General features: G+C 46.7%; 1 protein-coding gene across 1 annotated transcript in view; it reads right to left on the reverse strand.

Annotated features, from left to right (window-relative positions):
- Positions 1-23474, reverse strand: part of TSHR (thyroid stimulating hormone receptor) — a 215706-nt gene that overhangs the window by 7159 nt on the left and 185073 nt on the right. The window contains exon 9 of the mRNA XM_039533280.1: positions 17733-17810. Coding sequence (XP_039389214.1) covers positions 17733-17810 — 78 coding nt within the window. The remainder of the gene's footprint in view (positions 1-17732; positions 17811-23474) is intronic.

Genomic DNA, 23474 nt, shown 5'->3' on the forward strand with positions numbered 1-23474 from the left:
TCCTCAGGTAGACGTCTTATGTGGATTGGAGCATTCCAAGATCCATTGTCCTTTAAGTGTTTCTTGATTAGGTACTTCATTTCAACATTCCTTTCTCCAGGAACTGATCAAATGCTCTACTACAGTTATTTAGAAATCAAACCAGTACACAGCCAACATTCATAACTTTGAATACAAAAATGATATGTGCATACAAATAGGATTAATACATTCAGTAGATCATAACCTTTATGGAGATATGTTACATGGCATAGGTAGCATAAAACACATTCTAAGCATATTTCCATAAAGCCTTATAGGAGATACCGTCACAAAAAGTATCTGTGTAAAAAGCAATATATAAAAATCTGAGGTGCCTATTAATGAAAAATGTTGCATAGGAAAACAAACATTATTGCCTAAGTTTACTTTTGAGATTCCTAGAGGAGAAACATACATTTCAATGGGAAACATGCAGTCTCATTTGTCACTTTGCACAAAGTAACTAACCAGGTTTCCCTACCTAAAATATAAGAGGAGTGGGGAAAAGCTCTAGCAGAGAGATTGAAGAAATAGGGCAGTGCTTGCTGATAAACACAATGATTTAATGTTAGGTTATTAAATTACAGAATTAAGTTAATCAGACAACAAAGATGAAGAAAATAGTCATATTAGTTTTAAAATGAGAGAGAGAGAGAGAGAGAGAGAGAGAGAGAGACCAATGATAGGGGAAACCTCAAAAGGTTTGGTGTCTAGAGACATATAATCATCCCAAGCTTTGGATGCTGATAGAAATCTTAAACCTGAGTCTGCAAAACTGAGCTGGAAAGCTCGCGAAAGCAGACTCTTATGAGATTTCTGGCCCTTTCAGATCTGATCCCTGCCTCCAAGAACAATATTATGATTGATGGGAAAGGAAGCGGGAAGAATAATGCCCGGTGGCTAACGGCAATATATCTCAACGTCCATTATACATTTTCAAACCAAGGAGTAATAATTTTCTAAAAACTGAAACTTCCAGCCAATATAATTTAATTTTGTTGGGTGCTTGGGAATGTAGGGTAATTGTGAAAGTAATTATGTATGAATACATTAATTCTTATAATAAAGTAAGAAGAATCTCTGTTAAAAGAAACCACGACAAATGCAAAAGAGAAGATTGGAATACCAAAAGCCAAGGAAGTAAAAGTAAATAAAATAGAAAATGAGATTTTAGAAGTACCAAACAATATACAATCATAGAAACGTAGGGCTGGAAGGGACCTCAAGAAGTTATGAAGTCCTGTCCCCTCTGCTGAGGCAAGACCAAGCAAACCCAGACTATCCCTGACATGTGTTTGTTCAACCTGTTCTTAAAAACCTACAATGATTAGGATTTTGCAATCTCCCTTGGAAGCCTATTCCAAAATGTAACCCTCATAATTAGAAAGTTTTCCCTAATATCTAACCTAAATCTCCCTTGTTGCAGTTTAATCACATTATTTCTTGTCCTACTTTCAGTGAACAAGGAGGACAATCGATCATAGTCCTATTTATAACAGTCCTTAACATATTTGAAGACTGTTATCAGGTTCCCCCACCCCAAGTCTTCCTTTCTCAAGACTAAACATGCCCAGTTTTTTTAACCTTTCCTCATAGGTCAGGTTTTCTAAACATTTTATCATTTTTGTTGCTCTCCTCTGGATCCTCTCCAATTAGTCCACATCTTTCCTAAAGTGTTGTGCCCAGACACAGTAGTCCAGCTAAGGCTTCAAGACTGCCATGTAGAGTGGGACAATTTCCTCCCATATGACCATAAAATGAAGGGAGTGTGGGAAAACATAAAACTCAAATTAAATGTATAAACCCTTTCATTTAATAAGAGAGATTAGTCCTTCATTCTTTATTCCTCAGCCTTTCCATCTGCTTTAAATTAGACTTTGTTTCCTGCACTGACCTTAAGAACATTTTTACACATGATGAAGCTTAGAAAATGTCAAAACATTTTTGTGGGATTAAAACACAGCTGGGATTCAGATTTGCTTTAGTCAAATAATGAAAAAGACATTAAAATTGAAATAGCTTGCATTATCTAAAATGTTATGGTTTACCACAAAGCTGCTTTCACCACAGATACTGGATCTGGTGCATAAGGAGTGGAATAAAACCAATTTTTGCTGAATTCCCTCACAGGTGCATAACCAGGAGGTGTTATTTCTAGGTTCAGAGTTGCAGCAAAAAGGCCAGGAAATGTGGGGAAACTTGTACTGTTTATGCTGTACCTGTTTTGTGGATAAACAGGTGTCTTCATTCTCCAGGGCTGTCAATCTACCATCTTTCACCAGCAGTAAACTACCGTCAAACACCTAATTCTAAAGGCTAATATTACAGAATTTTCACAGTAAATTTATGGTGATCTTCCTGACAGGATATACAGAAGGCAGAGTGATGGGCTTTGCCCTGTTTCATTATTGCTCAATCCTGGTTTCACAGACTACTACAAAAAATGTTTTAGAAGGTGATTGGTACTTACACGGCTGACAATGTCTAGACAGGTGGTGAGATGAGACTGCTGCTACTAATTTGATTTGTTTCCATTAAAATATAGTCTATATCTACAAATCAGGTACACTGCTAGTCTATGGGAAAAATACTCAATTTGAGTCACCCGATTTTTGCCTTTCATTTATAGACTCATAAACTTCAAGGCCAGAAGGGACCATTGTGATTATAGTCTGATCTCCTGCACATCACAGGCCACAGAACCTCACCCACCCACTCTTATAATAGACCCATAACCTGTGGCTGAGTTACTGAAATCCTCCAATCATGATTTAAAGACTTCAAATTACAGAGAATCCACCATTTACTCTAATTCAAGTGTCCCAAGCTGCAGAGGAAGATGACGCCCCCAACCCAGGCTCTATGCCAATCTGACCCAGGGGAAAATTCCTTCCCGGCTCCAAATAAGGTGATCAGCTAGACTCTAAGCATATTTGAGAGACTCATCAGCGAGACATTGGGGAAAGAATTGTCTCTAATGAGGTAGAGTCTTCCCCATCTACTGTCCCTTTTCTGGCCACTGGAGATATTTGTTAATAGCAGTCACAGATGGGCCATATGCCATTGTAGGCAATCTCATCATACCAGCTCCTCCACATACTTATCAAGCTCAGTCTTGAAACTAGTTGGGTTTGTTTGCCCTCACTGCTCCCCTTGAAAGCCTATTCCAACACTTCACTCCTCTGATGGTTAGAAACCTAGGTCTAATTTCAAGCCTAAACTTGTTCATGGCCAGTTTATATCCATTTGTTCCTGTGCCTTTAACTTAAATAACTCCTCTCCTTCTCTGGTGTTTCTCCCTCTGATGTATTTAGAGAGAAAGAGCAATCATGTCTCCCCTCAGCTTTCATTTGGTCAAGGTAAACAAGCCACATCACAATGGTGACTCATGGTCATCCTGTGATTGACCAATACACCTAGGTCTTTCTCCTCCTCTGTCACTTCCAACTGATAAGTCCCCAACTTATAGCAAAACTTCTTGTTGTTAGTCCCTAAGTGCACGACCTTGCACTTTGCACTATTAAATGTCATTCCATTTCTATTACTCCAGTTTTCAAGGTATTCCAAATCTTCTTGTATGATATTCTGTATTGGCAATATCTCCCAACTTTGTGCCATCTGCAAATTTTATTAGCATTTATTTCAACCACTTGTTATATCTGGTTTCAAACTAACAGTGTAAGCTCTTCAGGGAAGGGACTATCTTTTACTCTACAGGTGTATGGATGCTACTGTAATACAAATAAAGATCTTTACAATTTATGGACCCACTTCTGCATCACTGATTGCACAAATAAAAATGTGAGTTTTCCTTATATAAGGAGAGCAGGGTTGGATCCATGTTACCTTTTTCTATGAATATATGCAAAGCTCAGATATTTTCATGTGCGGAGGGGAAAGTGGGAAAGTATGCTCCTCCTATGCATTATCCTTTTGTAATGTTTTGGGGAATCTACATGCAGCTAGTGAGTGTTGATTAATTCTCTATATAACTCTACACCTCAATGTTTAGTAAAACCAACTATGGGCTGACAAAGACTTTGTCTGGAAGAAGCTACAGAACAAAAAAGTTATCAACATTGTAATGACTTTGCTCTGGCTTAACAAATGAGTAACTTCATCTCCAACTTTTCCGCAGAGGGCTAAGGTTTGAAGGAATGGAATTTCTCCAGAAGAAGGAACAAACAGATGATGTGTGGGTACAGACCTTTAAAAACACAGAGACTGGGTGGATCAGGGAGACAAATGAAGCTTGGGGCAGCAGAGACAGACAAAGGGACAAGCTTTTGAAGGGAAAGAGGACTCTTTGACTGCAGGACCAGCCAAGGTTGAAGGAAACTGACTGCAAAGGTCAGAGAGAGATTCCATAAGTTGGAGAAGCCATGAGCGGTAGGAGGGAGATTCTGTCCACCCAAGAAGCCTCTGACCACATCCAAAAGAACACTCAAGAGTGGAGAGAATTTTATTGTTTTTACATAACTCTCTTCATCTAAAGTCAAGAGTAATCGTTAGAGAACTGGTCTACACTACAGATTTAGGTCAACATAAGGCAACTTACATCAACCTTTGTAAGTGCCTACACTACAATGGTGCTCCCACTTATGTAAGGGTATGTCTACACTACGAGATTACTCTGATTTTACAGAATTCGATTTTTGGCAACAGATTGTATAAAGTCGAGTGTATGTGGCCACACTAAGCACATTCATTCGGCGGTATGCATTCATAGTACTGAGGCTAGCCTCGACTTCCAGAGTGTTGCACTCTGGGTAGCTATCCCATAGTTCCTGCAGTCTCTCCCGCCCATTGGAATTCTGGGTTGAGATCCCAATGCCTGATGGGGCAAAAAACATTGTCGCGGGTGGTGCTGGGTACATGTCATCAGACCCCCTCTCCCTCCCTCCGTCCCTCCATGAAAGCAATGGCAGACAACTATTTCATGCCTTTTTCCCTGGGTTACCTGTGCAGATGCCATACCACGGCAATCATGGAGCCCACACAGCTGACTGTCACCATAAGTCTCCTAGGTGCTGGCAGATGTGGGACTGCATTGCTACACAGCAGCAGCTCATTGCCTTTTGGCAGCAGATGGTGTATTAGGACTGAAAGCGATCGTCATCACACAGAGATGGGAGTGACTCAGCCAGGTCATTTCCCATCTTCTGCCGAGCACCTAGGAGATGATGAGGGCTAGCTGTCATAATGCAGCATCTGCTGCCAGCCTAAGATGTAAAAGATAGATGGAGTGAATCAAAACAAGAAACAGACCAGATTTGTTTTGTATTCATTTCCTCCCCCCTCCCTCCATGAAATCAACAGCAGGCTAAACCTAGGCTTTGGAGTTCAGTCCTTGAGGAGGCCATTCTGTGTGACAGTTGTTTGTGTTTCTCCTTGATGCAAAGCCTCCGCCTTTGTGGATTTTAATTCCCTGTAAGCCATGTCATCAGTCGCCCCTCCCTCCGTCAGAGCAACGGCAGACAATTGTTTTGCGCCTTTTTTCAGCGCAGACGCCATACCGTGGCAAGCATGGAGCCCAATCAGCTCAACGCAGCAGTGATGAACATTGTAAACACCTCGCACATTATCGTGCAGTTTATGCTGAACCAGAACCTGCAAAACCAGGTGAGGAGGCGATGGCAGTGCGGTGACGAGAGTGATGAGGACATAGACATGGACATAGACTTCTCACAAAGTATGGGCCCCGGCAGTGTGCACATCATGGTGTTAATGGGGCAGGTTCATGCCATGGAACGCCGATTCTGGGCCCAGGAAACAAGCACAGAGTGGTGGGACCGCATAGTGTTGCAGGTGTGGGACAATTCCCAGTGGCTGCAAAACTTTTGCATGCGTAAGGGCACTTTCATGGAACTTTGTGACTTGCTTTCCCCTGCCCTGAAGCGCCAGAATACCAAGATGAGAGCAGCCCTCACAGTTCACAAGCGAATGACGATAGCCCTGTGGAAGCTTGCAACACCAGACAGCTACCGGTCAGTCGGGAATCAATTTGGAGTGGGCAAATCTACTGTGGGGGGCTGCTGTGATGCAAGTAGCCAAAGCAATCACTGAGCTGCTGCTACCAAAGGTAGTGACTCTGGGAAATATGCAGGTCATAGTAGATGGCTTTGCTGCAATGGGATTCCTTAACTGTGGTGTGGCGATAGATGGAACCCATATCCCTATATTGGCACTGGACCACCAGGGCAGCCAGTACATAAACTGCAAGGGGTACTTTTCAATGGTGCTGCAAGCACTGGTGGATCACAAGGGACGTTTCACCAATGTCAATGTGGGATGGCCGGGAAGGGTTCATGACACTCGCGTCTTCAGGAACACTAGTCTGTTTAAAAGGCTGCAGCAAGGGATTTACTTCACAGACCAGAAAATAACTGTTGGGGATGTTGATATGCCTATAGTTATCCTTGGGGACCCAGCCTACTCCTTAATGCCATGGCTCATGAAGCCATACACAAGCAGCCTGGACTGTAGTCAGAAGCTGTTCAACTATAGGCTGAGCACATGCAGAATGGTGGTAGAATGTGCATTTGGACATTTAAAGGGTCACTGGCGCACTTTACTGACTTGCTCAGACCTCAGCGAAACCAATATTCCCATTGTTATTGCTGCTTGCTGTGTGCTCCACAATCTCTGTGAGAGTAAGGGGGAGATGTTTATGGCGGGGTGGGAGGTTGAGGCAAATCGCCTGGCTGCTGATTACGTGCAGCCAGACACCAAGGCCATTAGAAGAGCCCACCAGGAAGTGCTGCGCATCAGAGAAGCTTTGAAAACCAGTTTCATGACTGGCTAGGCTATGGTGTGACAGTTCAGTTTGTTTCTCCTTGATGAAAACCCACCCCCTTGGTTGACTCATTCCCTGTAAGCCACCCACCCTCCCCCCTTCGATCACAGCTTGCTTGCAAAGGAAATAAAGTCACTATTGTTTAAAAACTATGTATTCTTTATTAATTGAATATAAAAATAGGGAGAGAACTGACAAGGTACCAGGTGAAGTGTGGGAGGAGGGGAGTAGGGATGGAAGGAAAAGGCCACTTTAAAACTTGTTGAATGACAGCCTGCTGTTGCTTGGGCTGTCCCCTGGGGTGCAGTGGCAGGGTGTACGGAGCCTCCCCCGACCCCACGTTCTTGGGCGTCTGGGTGAGAAGGCTATGGAACTTAGGGAGGGGGAAGGGTGGTTAAACAGGGGCTGCAGCGGCACTCTGTGATCCTGATGCCGTTCCTGATACTCCACCAGACGTCAGAGCATGTCCGTTTGATCCCGCAGTAGCCCCAGCGTTGCATCCTGCCTCCTCTGATCTTCCTGCCGCCACCTCTCATCTCGATCATCCCTCCTGTCCTCACGTTCGTCCCTCCTGTCCTCATGTTCATTGGCTGCTTTCCTGTACTGTGATACTGTGTCCTTCCACTCATTCAGATGAGCTCTTCCATTGCGGGTTGACTGCATGATCTCAGAGAACATTTCATTGCACATGCGTTTTTTTCGCTGCCTTATCTGAGATAGCCTTCGGGATGGAGGAGGGAGGCTTGAAAAATTTGCAGCTGTGGGAGGGAAAAAAGCAAGATAAGTATTTAAAAAGATACATTTTACAGAACAATGGGTATACTCTTTCACAGTGAACAACACTATTCACATTACATAGCACATGTGATTTCGGTACAAGGTCCCATTTTGCATCTTAATATTGAGTGCCTGCGGCTTTGGTGTTAGAGATCAGACGGGAAACAGAATTCGGCTTGCATGCGGCCATGGTAAGCCATTGTTTTTCGGCTTCTGCAACCTTCATAAAAGTAATGCCCTCCTTTCCCATACCAAGCAAAGCCCATTGAGTGCTGCGGTTTTTGTGTTAACATGCAGCAGCAGAAACCAAACTAACCTCCATCCCCATCCAAGCCTCTGGGATGATCGCTTTACCCCTTCCCCCCACCGCATGGCTGGTATCAGGAAAATGCTAGCCAAATGCGAAAAGCTCAGCGCCAATCCCTCCCCCTCCCCAACTGCGGGGAGGATTTATTTTCAGCCACAGGCAAACAGCCCAGTAGGAACGGCCACCTCCGAATGTCCCCTTAATTAAATTCCCGTATTTCAACCAGGTTACCATGAATGATATCACTCTCCTGAGGATAATACAGAGAGATAAAGATGTTGCTTGAATGCCAGCAAACACAGGGGACCATATGCTGCCAGGCTTTGTCATGCAATGATACCAGATTACTTGCTACTAGCATGGCATGGTAAAGTGTCCTATCATGGAGGACGAAATAAGGCTGCTCTCCTGAGAAACCTTCTGCAAAGGCTTTTAGAGTACCTCCAGGAGAGCTTCATGGAGATGTCCATGGAGGATTTCCTCTCCATCCCCAGACACGTTAACAGACTTTTCCAGTAGTTGTACTGGCCACGAATGCATCCCAAGTCCTCAGGGCAAATTAATCATTAGAAAACTCTTGCTTTTAAACCATGTTTTATATTTACAAAGGTACACTCACCAGAGATCTCTTCTCTGGCTTCATGGTCCGGGATACTGCCTTGGGAGGGTTGGGAAGCTATTTCAGTTAGGGTGAGAAAAAGATCCTGGCTGCTGGGGAGAACGGTGTGCTGTGTGCTCCCCTCAAGCTCGTCCTCCTCATCTTCCCCATCCACAAAATCCTCAGGCATGACTGAGAATACCCCCTCTTTGGAATCCACGGTCAGCAGAAACCACCACAGTGGGGTAGTGGTGGTGCCCCCTCCCCTAGAATTGCATGCAGCTCAGCGTAGAAGCGGCATGTCTGCAGCTCTGCCTCGGAGCATCCGTTTGCTTCTTTGGTTTTCTGGTATGCTTGTCTGAGCTCCTTAACTTTCACGCGGCACTGTATTGAGCCCCTATTGTGGCCTCTCTCCATCATGCCCTTGGAGATTTTTTCAAATGTTTTGGCATTTTGTCTTTTGGAATATAGTTCTGCTAGCACAGAATTGTCTCCCCATACAGCGATCAGATTCAGTACCTCCCGTGCGGTCCATGCTGGAGCTCTTTTTCAATTCTCGGACTGCATGGTTACCTGTGCTGATCAGCTCTCCATGCTGGGCAAACAGGAAATGAAATTCAAAAGTTCGCGGGGCTTTTCCTGTCTACCTGGCCAGTGCATCTGAGTTCAGATTGCTGTCGAGAGTGGTCACAATGGTGCACTGTGGGATAGCTCCCGGAGGCCAATACCATTGAATTGCATCCACACTAACCCTAATTCGAACCCGCAATATCAATTTCAGCGCTACTCCCCTCGTCGGGGAGGAGTACAGAAATCGATTTTAAGAGCCCTTTATGTCAAAGTAAATGGCTTCCTTGTGTGGACGGGTGCAGGATTAATTCGATTTAATGCTGCTAAATTCGACCTAAACTCGTAGTGTAGACCAGGCCTAAGTCGCCCACAACATCGACTTAATAACTCCATCTCTGCGAGAGGCATAGCACTTTGGTCAATGTGGGTACGTCTACACTACGGGATTATTCCGAATTTACATAAACCAGTTTTGCAAAACAGATTGTATAAAATCGAGTGCGCGCGGCCACACTAAACACATTAAATCGGTGGTGTGCGTCCATGGTCCGAGGCTAGTGTCGATTTCTGGAGCGTTGCACTGTGGGTAGCTATCCCGTAGCTATCCCATAGTTCCCGAAGCCTCCCCCGCCCCTTGGCATTACCGGGTTGAGATCCCAGTGCCTGATGGGGCAAAAATCATTGTCGCGGGTGGTTCTGGGTACAGCCTCACCCCTCCCTCCCTGAAAGCAGCACACAACCGTTTCGCGCCTTTTTTGCTTGGTGAACTGTGCAGACGCCATAGCACAGCAAGCATGGACCCTGCTCAGCTCAATACCGCAATCGTGGATGTTTTAAACACCTCGCGCACTCTCGTGCAGTATATGGTGAACCAGGACCTTCAAACTGAGGCGAGGAGGAGGCGGATACGGCAGCGCGGCGATGACAGTGATGAGGACATAGACACAGAATTCCCTCAAACCGCGGGCCCCGGAGCGTTGCAGATCCTGATGGTAATGGGGCAGATTCTATCCATTGAACGCCGATTTTGGGCCTGGGAAACAAGCACTGACTGGTGGGACCGCATTGTGTTGCAGGTGTGGGACGATTCCCAGTGGCTGCGAAACTTTCGCATGCGTAAGGGCACTTTCATGGAACTTTGTGACTTGCTTGCCCCTGCCCTGAAACGCCATAATACCAAGATGAGAGCAGCCCTCACAGTAGAGAAGCGAGTGGCGATAGCCCTATGGAAGCTTGCAACGCCAGACAGCTACCGGTCAGTCGGGAATCAATTTGGAGTTGGAAAATCTACTGTGGGGGCTGCTGTGATGCAAGTAGCCAAAGCAATCACTAAGCTGCTGCTACGAAAGGTTGTGACTCTGGGAAACATGCAGGCCATAGTGGATGGCTTTGCTGCACTGGGATTCCCTAACTGTGGTGGGGCGATAGATGGAACCCATATCCCTATCTTGGCACTGCAGTGCCAGGGCACCCAGTACGTAAACCGGAAGGGGTACTTTTCAATGGTGCTGCAAGGACTGGTGGATCACAAGGGACGTTTCACCAACATCCACGTGGGATGGCCAGGGAGGGTTCATGACGCTCGCGTATTCAGAAGCACTACTCTGTTTAAACGGCTGCAGCAAGGGAATTACTTTCCAGACCAGAAAATAACAGTTGGGGATGTTGAAATGCCTGTCGTTATCCTGGGGGACCCAGCCTACCCCTTGATGCCATGGCTCATGAAGCCATACACAGGCAGCCTGGACAGTGGTCAGGATCTGTTCAATTACAGGCTGAGCAAGTGCAGAATGGTGGTGGAATGTGCATTTGGCCGTTTAAAGGCGCGCTGGCGGACATTACTGACTCGCTCAGACCTCAGCCAAACCAATGTCCCCTATGTTATTGCTGCTTGCTGTATTCTCCACAATCTCTGTGAGAGTAAGGGGGAGACCTTTATGGCGGGGTGGGAGGCTGAGGCAAATCACCTGGCCGCTGATTACGCGCAGCCAGACACCAGGGAGATTAGAAGAGCACACCAGGAAGCGGTGCGCATCAGAGAAGCTTTGAAAACGAGCTTCATCAATGGCCAGGGTACAGTGTGACTGCTGTGTTTGTTGATGAACACCCAACCCCCTTGATTGACTCATTCCCTGTAAGCAACTCACCCTCCCCCTTCGAGTACAGCTTACTTATGCAAATAAAGTCACTCTCGTTTAAAAATCATGAATTCTTTATTAATTCATTATAAAAAAGAGGGAGAGAATGAAGGGTGTGGTTTGGGAGGAGGATAGGAAGGATGGAGAAGGCCGTTAAAAAAATTTCACATTAACGACAGCCTTCTGGTTGGGCTGTCCACGGGGGTGGAGTGGGTGGGTGCACGGAGCCTCCCCCCACGCGTTCTTACACATCTGGGTGAGGAGGATGTGGAACATGGTGAGGGTTGAGGGTGGTTATACAGGGGCTGTAGCGGCACTCTGTGATCCTGCTGCCGTTCCTGAAGCTCCACCAGACGCCGGAGCATGTCAGTTTGATCACGCAGCAGCCCCAGAGTTGCATCCCGCCACCGCTGATCTTCCTGCCGCCACCTCTGATTTTCCTGCCGGTCTTCCTGCCGCCACCTCTCATCTCGGGTGTCTCTCCTGTCCTCACGTTCACTGGCATCTTTCCTGTAATTTGATACCACGTCCTTCCACAAATTCAGATGAGCTCTTTCATTGTGTGTAACTTCCATAATATCCGAGAACATTTAATCTCTCATCTTCTTTTTCCTCCGCCTTATCTGTGCTAGCCTTTGGGATGGAGGAGGGACGCTTGAAATATTTGCAGCTGCATGAGGGAGAGAAATATTTAAAAAGATACATTTTACAGAACAATGGTTATAGTCTTTCACAGTGAACAGCACTATTCACCTTACATAGCACATGTGATTTCCCTACAAGGTCGCATTTTTCATCTTAATAGTGAGTGCCTGCAGCTCTGGAGTTACAGATCTCACAGACACAGGTCCAGGCATCAGAATTCAACTTGCATGCGGCCATGGTAAGCCACTGTCTTTCGGCTTCTGCAGTGATTTACCCCTCCCCCCAATGCATGGCTAATACCACGCTAGCTCCCTGCTAATCAACACCCTTCCCACCCCCCCACCCCCACCCACTGCATGGCTGGTAGCTTGGGGAAGATCGCCGGTGACCAAACACAAAAAAGATCATCAGCATTTCACTCCTCCCCTCCCCCCGCTTGGCTACGTGCAGGAAAGGTTTTTTTTTAAGCTGCTGCAGTCCACAAACCCAGTAGGAAAATGGCCATCCCCCTTACTTAAATTCCTGATTTTTAACCAGGTTATCCTGAACAATATCACTTTGCTGAGGATCACACAGCGAGATAAAGAACGGATGCTTCTTGAATGCCAGCAATCACCGGGACCATACGCTGCTATGCTTTGCCATGCTATGATACCTGATTACTTGCTACATGCATGGCATGGTAAAGTGTCCTACCATGGTGGGCGGAACAAGGCTGCAAAGGCTTCTGGAGTACCTACAGGAGCGCTTCATCGAGATGTCCCTGGAGGATTTCCTCTCAATCCCCGGACATGTTAACAAACTTTTCTAAGTAACTATACTGTCTACGAATGCATTCCAAGTCCTCAGGGCAAATCAATCATTAAAAAACGCTTGCTTAAAAAACAATGTTTGCTATTTGCAAAGGTACACTCACCAGAGGTCCCTTCCATGGCGTCATTGTCTGGGATAGTTGCTTGGGAGGAGGGTAATTCCGTCAGGGTGAGAAAAAGCTCCTGGCTGCTGGGGCTCACGGAGTGCTGTGTGCTCTCTGCTAGGTCGTCCTCCTCTTCTTCATCTTCATCTTCCCCGTCTGCATAATCCTCAGACATGGCAGAGATTACAACCCCCACCTCGGAATCCACGGTCAGGGGTGGGGTAGTTGTGGCGCAGCCCCCTAAAATTGCATGCAGCTCAGCATAGAAGCGGCATGTTTTTCGACCTGCCCCGGACCTTCCGTTTGCTTCTTTGGTTTTCTGGTAGGCTTGTCTGAGCTCCTTAACTTTCACTCTGCACTGCACTGAGTCCCTGCTGTGGCCTTTATCCGTCATAGCCTTAGAAATTCTTTCAAATACTTTTTCATTTTGTCTTTTGGAACGCAGTTCTGTTAGCACTGAATCCTCTCCCCATATAGCGATCAGATCCAGTACCTCCCGTGCAGTCCATGCTGGAGCTCTTTTTCGATTCTCAGGAGACTGCATTGTTACCTGTGCAGATGAGCTCTGCGTGGTCACCTGTGCTGATGAGCTCTCCACGCTGGGGAAGCAGGAAATGAATTTCAAAAGTTCGCGGGGCTTTTCCTGTCTACCTGGCTAGTGCATCCGAGTTCAGAATGCTGTCCAGAGCGGTCAGTGGTGCACTGTGGGATACCGCCCGGAGGCCAATACCGTTGATTTGCGGCCACACTAACCCTATTCCGATATGTTAATCCCGATATTAGCGCTACTCCTCTCGTCGGGGAGGAGTACAGAAACCGATTTAAAGAGCCATTAAAATCAATATAAGGTGCCTCCTAGTGTGGACGGGTGTGGCGTTAAATCGGTTTTACGCTCCTAAAACCGGTTTAAACGCCTAGTGTAGACCAGGCTGTAGTTAGGGTGTCACAGTGTCTGTGTAGGCGATGCATTACATTGCCTGTTGGCTGTCAGCCCTAGGTGAGGTTGATAGCTTGAACCCTCCCACCCCACCCTGGCGCTGACAGCTCAGACCAGGACAGGGGTGACTCCAGATGTAAGCCCTGCACAGGCTCCAGTGCTCTGCAGAGCCACATTTTTATATCCATGCACGGCTCTACCAATTGTGTAAGGCAGGGTTAGGCAACCTATGGCACAGGTGCCAAAGTGGCACACGAGCTGATTTTCAGTGGCACTCACACTGCCTGGGTCCTGGCCACCGGTCTGCGGGGCTCTGCATTTTAATTTAATTTTAAATGAAGCTTCTTAAACATTTTAAAAACATTATTTACTTTACATACAACAATAGTTTAGTTATATATTATAGACTTATAGAAAGAGACCTTCCAAAAATGTTAAAATGTATTACTGGCATGCAAAACCTTAAATTAGAGTGAACAAATGAAGACTTGGCACACCACTTCTGAAAGATTGCCGACCCCTGGTGTAAGGATTACAGAAGGCCGTGAAGTTGTTACCCACAAATTAAACTTGACTGAACATGCTACATTCCCAAAGTAGTCAGTCTGTGCAATACTAGCAAATCCAAGGACCAGATCAAAGAAAAATGCTGTCAACTTAAAAAAAAAAAGAAACTGGTTAGGAATAAACAGGAGATTGTACATTTATGATCACTTATCATGGCTCCTCTGTCTTCTTTCCTGGAGAAGCAATTCCTCCTTGTGCAATGTCTATTTAGCACCATCTCCATCTTCTGGTGGTAATGTTATTATGATCTGCCTGTTGCACACATGCACAGTTTCTAAAGGAAGATGGAAAGCTGTCTGATGTGATTGAAAGATTAAAAACACATGCCAGTGTCCTGTGGATTAGTGACAAGTGGGTCAGCACCAGGGCCGCCTCTGGCTTTTTTGCCGCCCCAAGCAAAAAAAAAAAAAAGGGGCGTGGGGGTGGGGAGGGGCCGCCAGAGCGGCCAAGCAGGGGAAAAAACAAAAACAAAACCACAGCGCGGCCAGAGCGGCAAAGCGGGGTGGGGGGAACAAAAAAACGGCGCAGCTGGAACGGCAAAGGGGGAGGGGGGAAACTGCAGTACAGCCGGAGCAGCAAAACAGGGAAAAAACCCCCAAAACAACAACATAAAACCACGGTGGGGCTGGAGCAGTAAAGGGGGTGGGGGAACAGGGTGCTGGAGCGGCAAAGCAGGTGAAGAAAAAAAAAGAAAAAGAAAACACGGTGCAGCCAGAGCGGCAAAGCAGGGTGGGGGTAACAAAAAAATGGCGCAGCTGGAATTGCAAAGCAGGGAAGAAAAACAAAAACCTGCAGCACAGCCAGAGTGGTAAAGCAGGGTGGGGGAAAACCAAAAAAAACCTGCATGGCTGGAGCGGCAAAGCAGGTGAAAAAAAAACAACCTGCGGCGCGGCTGGAGCGGCAAAGCAGGGTTGGGGGAACGGCATGGCCGGCAAAGCAGGGGAGAACAAAACAAAAAACCCTACAGGGCGGCCGGAGCCTGGGGACTCCCTGTGCTGCAGAGTGCGCGCCCGGTCCAATGGGGGTGAGGGGAGGGAGCGAGAGGGGAGAGAGAAGGGGGGCAGCCAGGGCTTTTGGAGGGCGCTCACCCCGCAGCCCCGACCTCCGCGCCACCTGCCGGGAGGGATCCGAGCTGCTCCGGTCGGTGGGGAGGGAAGGACGTGGGCTGCCCTGTCAAATTTGCTGCAGGGCGCTCCCCTCCTCTGCCCCCTACAGGGCAGCCAGAGCAGCAAACAAACAAAAAAAAAGCGTCAGTGCCGCCCTAGGATTGGGTGGCATGCCGCCCCCTAGAATCTGCCGCCCCAAGCACCAGCTTGCTCAGCTGGTGCCTGGAGCCGGCCCTGGTCAGCACAATAGACTACAGAAAAGTATGACAACTTCCAGTCACTTTGAGGAACAAATCTAATCTGAAAACACAGCAGGAGAAGAAATGTCTCTTTATATGCCCTGAATTCCACTTTTCCACTATTGGTAACCACAACACTACATTAATGCGATATCTATAAAATGCTATCTATCTGCAGCCTCAGTGATTTGGATGTTTATATGTATATATATTTTGACATACTTAGGTCAACATATTAGACCAACATCTTTTTAGATGTCTATTATATACACACACACAATATTCTGCCTAATATTCCCTTCCTTGTCAATGAAGCCATTTTGTAAATAATCTTCTGTCCTGTAAAGGTATTTGGGAAACCTTATGCATTTAAAGGGATAGATCTCTAGCTCAACAGATACTGCCATTGCAAACTGCAGCAGGAAGAATAGACTTTAAGAACGTCAGCTAACAAAACAGTCTTCTACTATTTGAGATGAAGGAAGATCTCTTTTGGCTCTCAGTTATAATGTAGGTTTTATGTTCCATAGGCAGTCAGCAAGAAGAGGGAAACAACATAAGCAGACAGATAGAGAGACTCCCTACTTAATAGATTTCAGTACTGAGGCAAAACTCAAATTCTGCTATAAGAAAAAGACTGTAATATTAAAGAATAACTACCCAAAAGTGTTAAACTATAACTGGAAGGTTTTATTTTTTAAACTGATGTGCTTTCTGGCTTTTTCTCTTGATTTCCCTGTTCCATATTCCACCTCCCTTTCTGAACTCGTAGTCACCAGCAAGGAACCTTCTGATACAGGATTGAGGCCAAATATGTCAATACCATTTTATGGTTAAGCAGACAGGGTTTTTTTGCTGCAAAGCTGTTACCCTGCCAGTTTTTCTGTCATCAGTCACATTCAGAGAGGAAGATCATGCCTCCTACAACCTTAATTACCTAGTCTAGTTGGGAGGATTCTTGATGATCCTTAAGTAACCCGGTAGCCCAAACATCATTTTGATGCAATGACACTGAATATGACACACAAGTTGTCCTGTCGGATAGAGAGTGAATCTGGCAACGTCATTTAGAGTGATCTTTGTGGCTGGCATCACTGCCATGATCACCAACAGGCTAAACCCTGCAATACAGCTGCTATGCCTGGAGGAAGGAATTTCAGGATCTTCTGCAAGCAAACTAGAGGCTAGAGAAGTACCTGTTTTGTTTTGTTTTTTTTAACTCAGCACCCTCTCTCATTCTTCCAACAATTCTCAGCACCACCATTGTCCCCAGGATAGCATCCATCCTCTACATTAAGGACTGGACCGACTCCCTTCTGAATCTATCAATCCCTCTCCTTAAACCTAAGCAGCAGAGAAAACAAAGAATTGGGTTTGTGTTCATTTGTTTGTATAAAAAAAATCTGTCATGCATTCTTCAAACTTTTTTCTGTTTGTTTTGTACTTTAGAAATAGCAAGAATATCAAACCTTGTCTTCCTTGATTTTATTGGTAGTCTATTTGGAGGACCAGAAAACTGGACTGGGAGTCAAATTAAATATGGAGTAACAAAAACAGCAGCAGCAACAAAATAATTTTAAGAGTTGACTAAAAATCCCTTCCTATCTCAGTTTCCATTTTCTTATTACTTATGCTACTACAATCCTACTAGTTCTCCAGTTACAGTGTCTTTCATGAGAAACAAGGTAATGAGGATTTGTATTTCTAATGTAAAATACTAACTGCTTCTAAAACTTCTTTCAGCCTTTCTTTAATCATCATAGAGTAGCAAAAATAAATATATTTCTAAAAGGCACAAACCCAACTATTTTCTTTTTACAGGTGACTTTTAATCAGCTAAAGGAATAGTTGAGCTATGTACATCTGCCACTGTGTAAACCCCAAGAAACAAAACACCAAGAAAGACTGAGAATCAAACAAAAACCCAAGTCTCTTGCAACACAGAGCATCAACCCTAGGTAATATAGTCAGTTCCAGAATAACAGCTTTTATCATCAATGTTATTGTGTAAGCATATCGCCCACACTCTCTTGTTTTCTATTGATAATCCTGAAGATGGTGCAGTGCTAATGAACACCACTTTTAAAATCTTCTCCACCCTTTTCTCCTACTCACAGCAGGGTTGGTCCACTGTTCACTCCCAAAAATGCATCTTCTTCAATAACTTTCAGGTATTTGTTCTTGTGCAGGTAGCTGCAGAGAAAAAATACACAATTATCTGGTGATAAAATTATATATCTCCCATGAGCTACCATATGTAAAGAAGAAAGAGGAACATGAACACTCCCATGAAAACGAACAAGACTAGAAGCTGCAGGAACCCTGAGTTACCACATGAGCCATTTTCTTTCATACTTTAAATAAACTTGACAAGCAGGCAGTATCTGCCCATGTGAAATATATTTAGTAGCTGTCAGTCCAATTCCTAATGATACAAGTGTCCACATCACAAAAACTACCTCTTCAAGCGGCAACCCCAGTAGACAGGGCCAGCACAACACATTAGGCAACCTAGGCGGTTGCCTAGGGCACTACCATTTGGGGGGGGGGGTGACTGCGGCGGCTGGATCTTCGGCCGCCCCAGTCGTCGGCGGTATTTCGGAGGGACCTTCCGCCGCCTCTGTTGGGGGCGCCATTTTGGGGGTGGGACCTTCCGCCGCCTAGGGTGCCAAAAAAGCTGGCAGCGCTCCTGCCAGTAGAGGCAACCAAGACTGAATAAGTTATGGATAATGAACATAACTACCTTATGAACACCCTACCTTATGAATGGTCCCTCCAGAGCCGGGTTGAGGCACATTGGCTAAGTAACATGGAGGAAACTTGCCTTGCCACTGCACATATCATACCTATTCTGTGCAGACAATTCTGTACAGGATTTTAGTCTTTGGTATGGTCAATTGACACCCTTCTCTGGCATTTAAAAACTAGAAAAAGAACCTCTGTCAATGCTCATTGAACTTTACCTGTAACTTACGAGTTCATTTTCTGCTCCCATATTAGTTATACTCTACCGTGCAGTATTTGAGGCAGAGCTACAGTTACACCTTCGGCTAGAGATAGTTACACATTGTGTTACTGATTGTATATATTGGTATTCTTTCACCTACTTATAAAAGGAGTCCCTCTTTAAAAATAAAAATTAAATAAAATATACATATTTTCATTGTTATTGTTACTCTGTCTTTATTCACAAATATTTTAAGGTTACCTGGTCTTAATTCAAAATGATACCTATTCCACTTCTCTTCAGTTATGATAAGGAACGTGGGGAGGAAGAGGGGAAAAAAAGGGGGTCTGGGCTTTGAGAAACAACCATTTCTTTTTAGCTGTGAATGAGAACGGAAGGAGCGGCAATCAGGCCCCAGGGAGCCACCACTATCTGCGGAGAGGAGGTGACATAATGCTTCCCCCCACTTAGTTTCACTAGGAGCGGAAAAGACATGAGTGTGAGGGATGGAAGGAGTTTTAAGTCAAGTAAAAAGCATTTTAGTTCACCTGTTGAACCACATTTTTAAAAGCAGCCTCTGCATCTCTATGCCCACCTTAGCCAATCAACATTTTAAGTACTGTCAGTTATTTTGCTTTGTATAAAATGAGCCCAATTAACAAGTCTCAGGAACAATGAATAAACTCAGATAAAGTCTTACCATTCTGAACATTTTAATCTTTTTTCAGGATAAAGCCAAGAGACATCCCCCCAAATAAACTAAATCCTCCATCCCAAACACACATGTACACCATACACACCAAACATTCCCCCTAAGCAAATCTGGGGGGTGGGAGGAGGAGGGTTAAAGCTTTGGTATCCCCAGCCTCAGACCTGAGGAGGCAAATGACATGGGTGGACACATCAGAGACCTATAGGAAAACACCACCCACGCTGGGTTTGAGTGTGAGAATACATATTTCAGGTGCCCTAAGGTTTGCATAACCAAAACAGCCTCCTATGTACATGTAACAATGTAGAGATCAAACTGAAGCTCCTTTGAAAGAAGGGGAGAGAAAGGATGAACTTGAAGGAAAAAACAACCAAACAAAACCTCTACCATGATGTCATCAACGAAATCTATGTTCTAAAATTCTGGAGAAACAAACAATTTCCCTCCATCATTCGGATACTTTCCTAAAGCCTGTAGCAACACAGCATTCTCTCATCCCTACACATGAGCCATGTAAACAAGACAAGGCCACCTTTCACTCCACATCACTCTGGCACTTGAAACATCAGAGAAAATACAGATATAGGTAGCAGTGCATATGCATTTCAGAGAGACAGGGTAGCCATTGCATAATTAAAGAAATACCACTAAATGCTTATTGAACACTCAAGAAGTTACCATAATACAGCAACGGAACAATTAAAGCTAAACTCAGTGCTACTCAACATTACAAAGAAAGTGGCCAGTCTACCTAGCCAGAGGATACATCTTGGGTATCAGTTGCATTCCATTTTAGCTAAATCCTTGCACTTTTCCTTAAAACTGAAGTTTAGGTAACTTTTAAAATATCTGGCTTATTGTTGCAGGTAATTCATTCCAGTAGCAAACTGCTCTAGAAAGGTCAGACATTTTACACCAGATAGTTTCTTTCCCAGTGGACTAATATATTTTAGCATATCTGATTTGACTTAAGATTACTTTTCAGAGAAGAAATTCTTAGAACAAGGCAGTGGTTTCAATAATTCCACAATTTATGGGTAGACAGTGGGAAAGAATAAATACATAATAAAACAGCAGTATATACACACAACAATAATGTGACAAATTTGTGGCCATCTAGGACTTTGTGATTGGCATACTGCTGCTGATCAGAAATTCACAACAGCAGGTTCGCCTACTTTAGGAGCACAGGGTTCCTATCACTTCATCAGCTGCTAGTGACATAGGGCCTATGACAGCAGCTGAGCAGTTCTGATTCCATTCAGGAGAGAATAGTTGTACACATAGTAGGTAGTTCATTACAATATTTAATAATTAAAGCTCACAAATTATCTGCAAGATAGACAAGTATTGTCTCCATTTTACAGATGAGCTCAGATAAATTAAGTGACTTGCCCAAGGCCATGTATCATAGGAGTGGTAACTTGATATTGAGTCCCTGGCACTAATATTTAGCTCACAGTTCCTCTAATAGACCAGACAGGTCATCAGTCTTTGCTGGAGCTGGAGTTCCCTGTCTCCCACAAGATAGGAGGGTTTCTACATTTGTTAGAACCTTCAAGATTTCCCCCAACACATCCATTTTACATCTTCCTATCCTTCATGTCAATCAAAACTAAACTGGACTTCCTTTGCAACCTGCCAAAGCAAACTTTATTCAATGAGTGGGGTCACTATTATGGCAAAAGTTCACTCCCTCTTCATTCAAGAACCTACCACATGAGCATCCTGTCTGTAACATTTCTAGTTCTCAAGAATTCAAGAACAGTACTGAGTTCTAAATTTAGCTCTGCTGCAGAGCAATAAGGAAAGCTACTGCTAGGTTCGCCTGAACATCTGTAGTTTATATGCAATTTTTCAATACTTTCTCTCACCAACACATAGTCAGAAAGCTGGAGAGCCAGATACCAATGACCAATTCGAGAAAACTGACTGTTCTTCTTCGAGTGATTGCTCCTATGCATTCCAGTTAGGTGTGCGCGCCGCGTGTGCACGGCATCTCGGAACTTTTTACCCTAGCAACCCCGGCGGGCCGGCTGGCGCCCCCTGGAGTGGCGCCGCTATGGCGCCCATTATATACCTCAGCCGGCCCGTCCGCTCCTCAGTTCCTGATTACCGCCCGTGACGGCCAGTTGGAACTGTGGAGTGCTCTCTGTCCTCCACAACCCTAGCTGTCGCTACTTCTTGTTGTACATAGTTTGTTTAGTGTTAGTATAGTTAGTTCAGTAGTTAGTTAGTTAGTATTTTAGGTAAGGATAAGGGGGGTATTTCCTCCCTTCCCTTCCCCGGTGCGGGCTCATGCCCAAGGCACCAGGCTTTAAGCCCTGCGCAGCGTGCCAGAGGCCTATGCCGGTTGGTGACCCTCACGGCTCCTGCCTCCGTTGCCTGGGCGAAGGACACCGCACGGACAAGTGTGCTATCTGCTCAGCATTCAAGCCGCGGACCCGTAAGGAGCGGGACATTCGCCTAAAACAGCTCCTTATGGAGGCGTCCCTCCAACCCCCGGCACCGTCCGCGCCGGCACCGAGGGCTTCATCGGTGCAGAGTGCACCCGCGGCACCGAGCCGTTCCGGCACCGCGGCCCCGGTACCTAAGCCTGCGGCTAAGAAGACCCGGCATCGCTCGCTTTTGCCCTCCGACAATCAACAGCTGCTGAAAGCAGTGGCAAAAGCCCGCACAGAGGACGCCGCGAGAGTGGCTGTGGCCGTGCGTAAAGCGTGCCCTGGGTCCTCGACTCCGGCACCGCAAGCGCCGTCGAGTCCGGCATCGCCGCGCTCCCCGGCACCGACCGTGGTTGAGCCAAGGCTGCCATCGACGCCGGAGACATTCTCCTCCGCGCGTGAGCTAATCCGGCTCATAGAGGCACCGAGCCTTCGGCCCCTGGCACCGCCGGTGCGGGCTGTCGCCTCAGTGGGGAAACCGGCCAGAATGACACGGCCGCCCTCTCTGGACGAACGGCACGGAAGGCGCTCCCGGTCCCGGCGCAGGTCGCCGTCCCGTCGTTCGGGATCTCGACGCCGCTCCTCATCCCGGCACCGAGCACCATCCCGACGCCGGTCTGAGTCCCGGTACCGCTCTCAATCTCGGTACCGGTCGCACTCCCTGCACCGATCCAGGTCCCGGTCGCCGTACCGTCGGTACCGCCGGAGGTCTCCATCCCGGCACCGTTCACGGCACCGCGACTCTCGAAGTAATTCCCGGCACCGCAGATCCCGGTCCCGGTCGAGCTCCCGGCACCGGTCGAGCTCCCAGCACCGCGGTGGCCGACGGTCACGATCGCCATCCCGCCGGCGATACTCGTATCGACCCTCGGCGCCGTCGGCGGAGGGACTCCCGTCTTCAGCGGTTCAATCCCTCGGCGCCTCGGCACCGCCTTGGCCATCCCGCCCAGCATCGGTGGCCTCCGGTGCGGATGATACCGCCCACCCGTTGCCGACCCCACAAGGACTCCATCATGAACAGTGGGGCTACTGGGTCCCCTGGGCGCATCATGAGGCGCAGGGCATCCCATTTCTTTTGCGGGATGTGACCACCGGGACCAGGGTCCCCGAGGCGACAGTTAGCCGGCCGCCTCCCTCTCCTCCGCATGAGCCCTCCGCTCCTCCGGATCGCCAATCAGCCACACCGCACGACTCAGCGGAGGCTCAACCACCAGCCCCGGCGCCGGAGCCAATCGCACAGGGCATATCTTCATCGTTCTCGCCGGACGAGGCGGTGGCAGGTGCTGCGGCCAACGAACCCCCGCCCATTGACCTTCGGGCCTTCCAGGACCTGCTTCGCCGAGTGGCGACGGCCATGGGTCTCCCCGTCGCGGAGGTCCAAGAGGACGAAGACCCGATCACCAATGTGGTGGGCGCGGACACTCCCGTCCGAGTGGCATTGCCCTTTGTACGGACAATTCAAAAAAATGCCACTACGCTCTGGCAGACCCCCGCTTCCATTCAGCCCACAGCACGCGGGGTCGAGCGTAAGTACTCAGCCCCCCCAACGGGCTATGAGTACCTCTACTCCCATCCAACCCCGGACTCCCTGGTCGTTCAATCCGTCAACGACTGCGAGAGGCACGGCCAACCTGCCCCTGCGCCCAAGTCCAAGGACGCCCGACGCATGGACCTGCTCGGCCATAAGGTCTACTCCGCAGGGGGCTTACAAATGCGGATTGCAAACATCATGGTCCTTCTCGCCAGGTACGTCTTTG

This window comes from Mauremys reevesii, linkage group 4 (assembly GCF_016161935.1).
Source record: "Mauremys reevesii isolate NIE-2019 linkage group 4, ASM1616193v1, whole genome shotgun sequence".
Taxonomy (NCBI): Eukaryota; Metazoa; Chordata; order Testudines; family Geoemydidae; genus Mauremys; species Mauremys reevesii.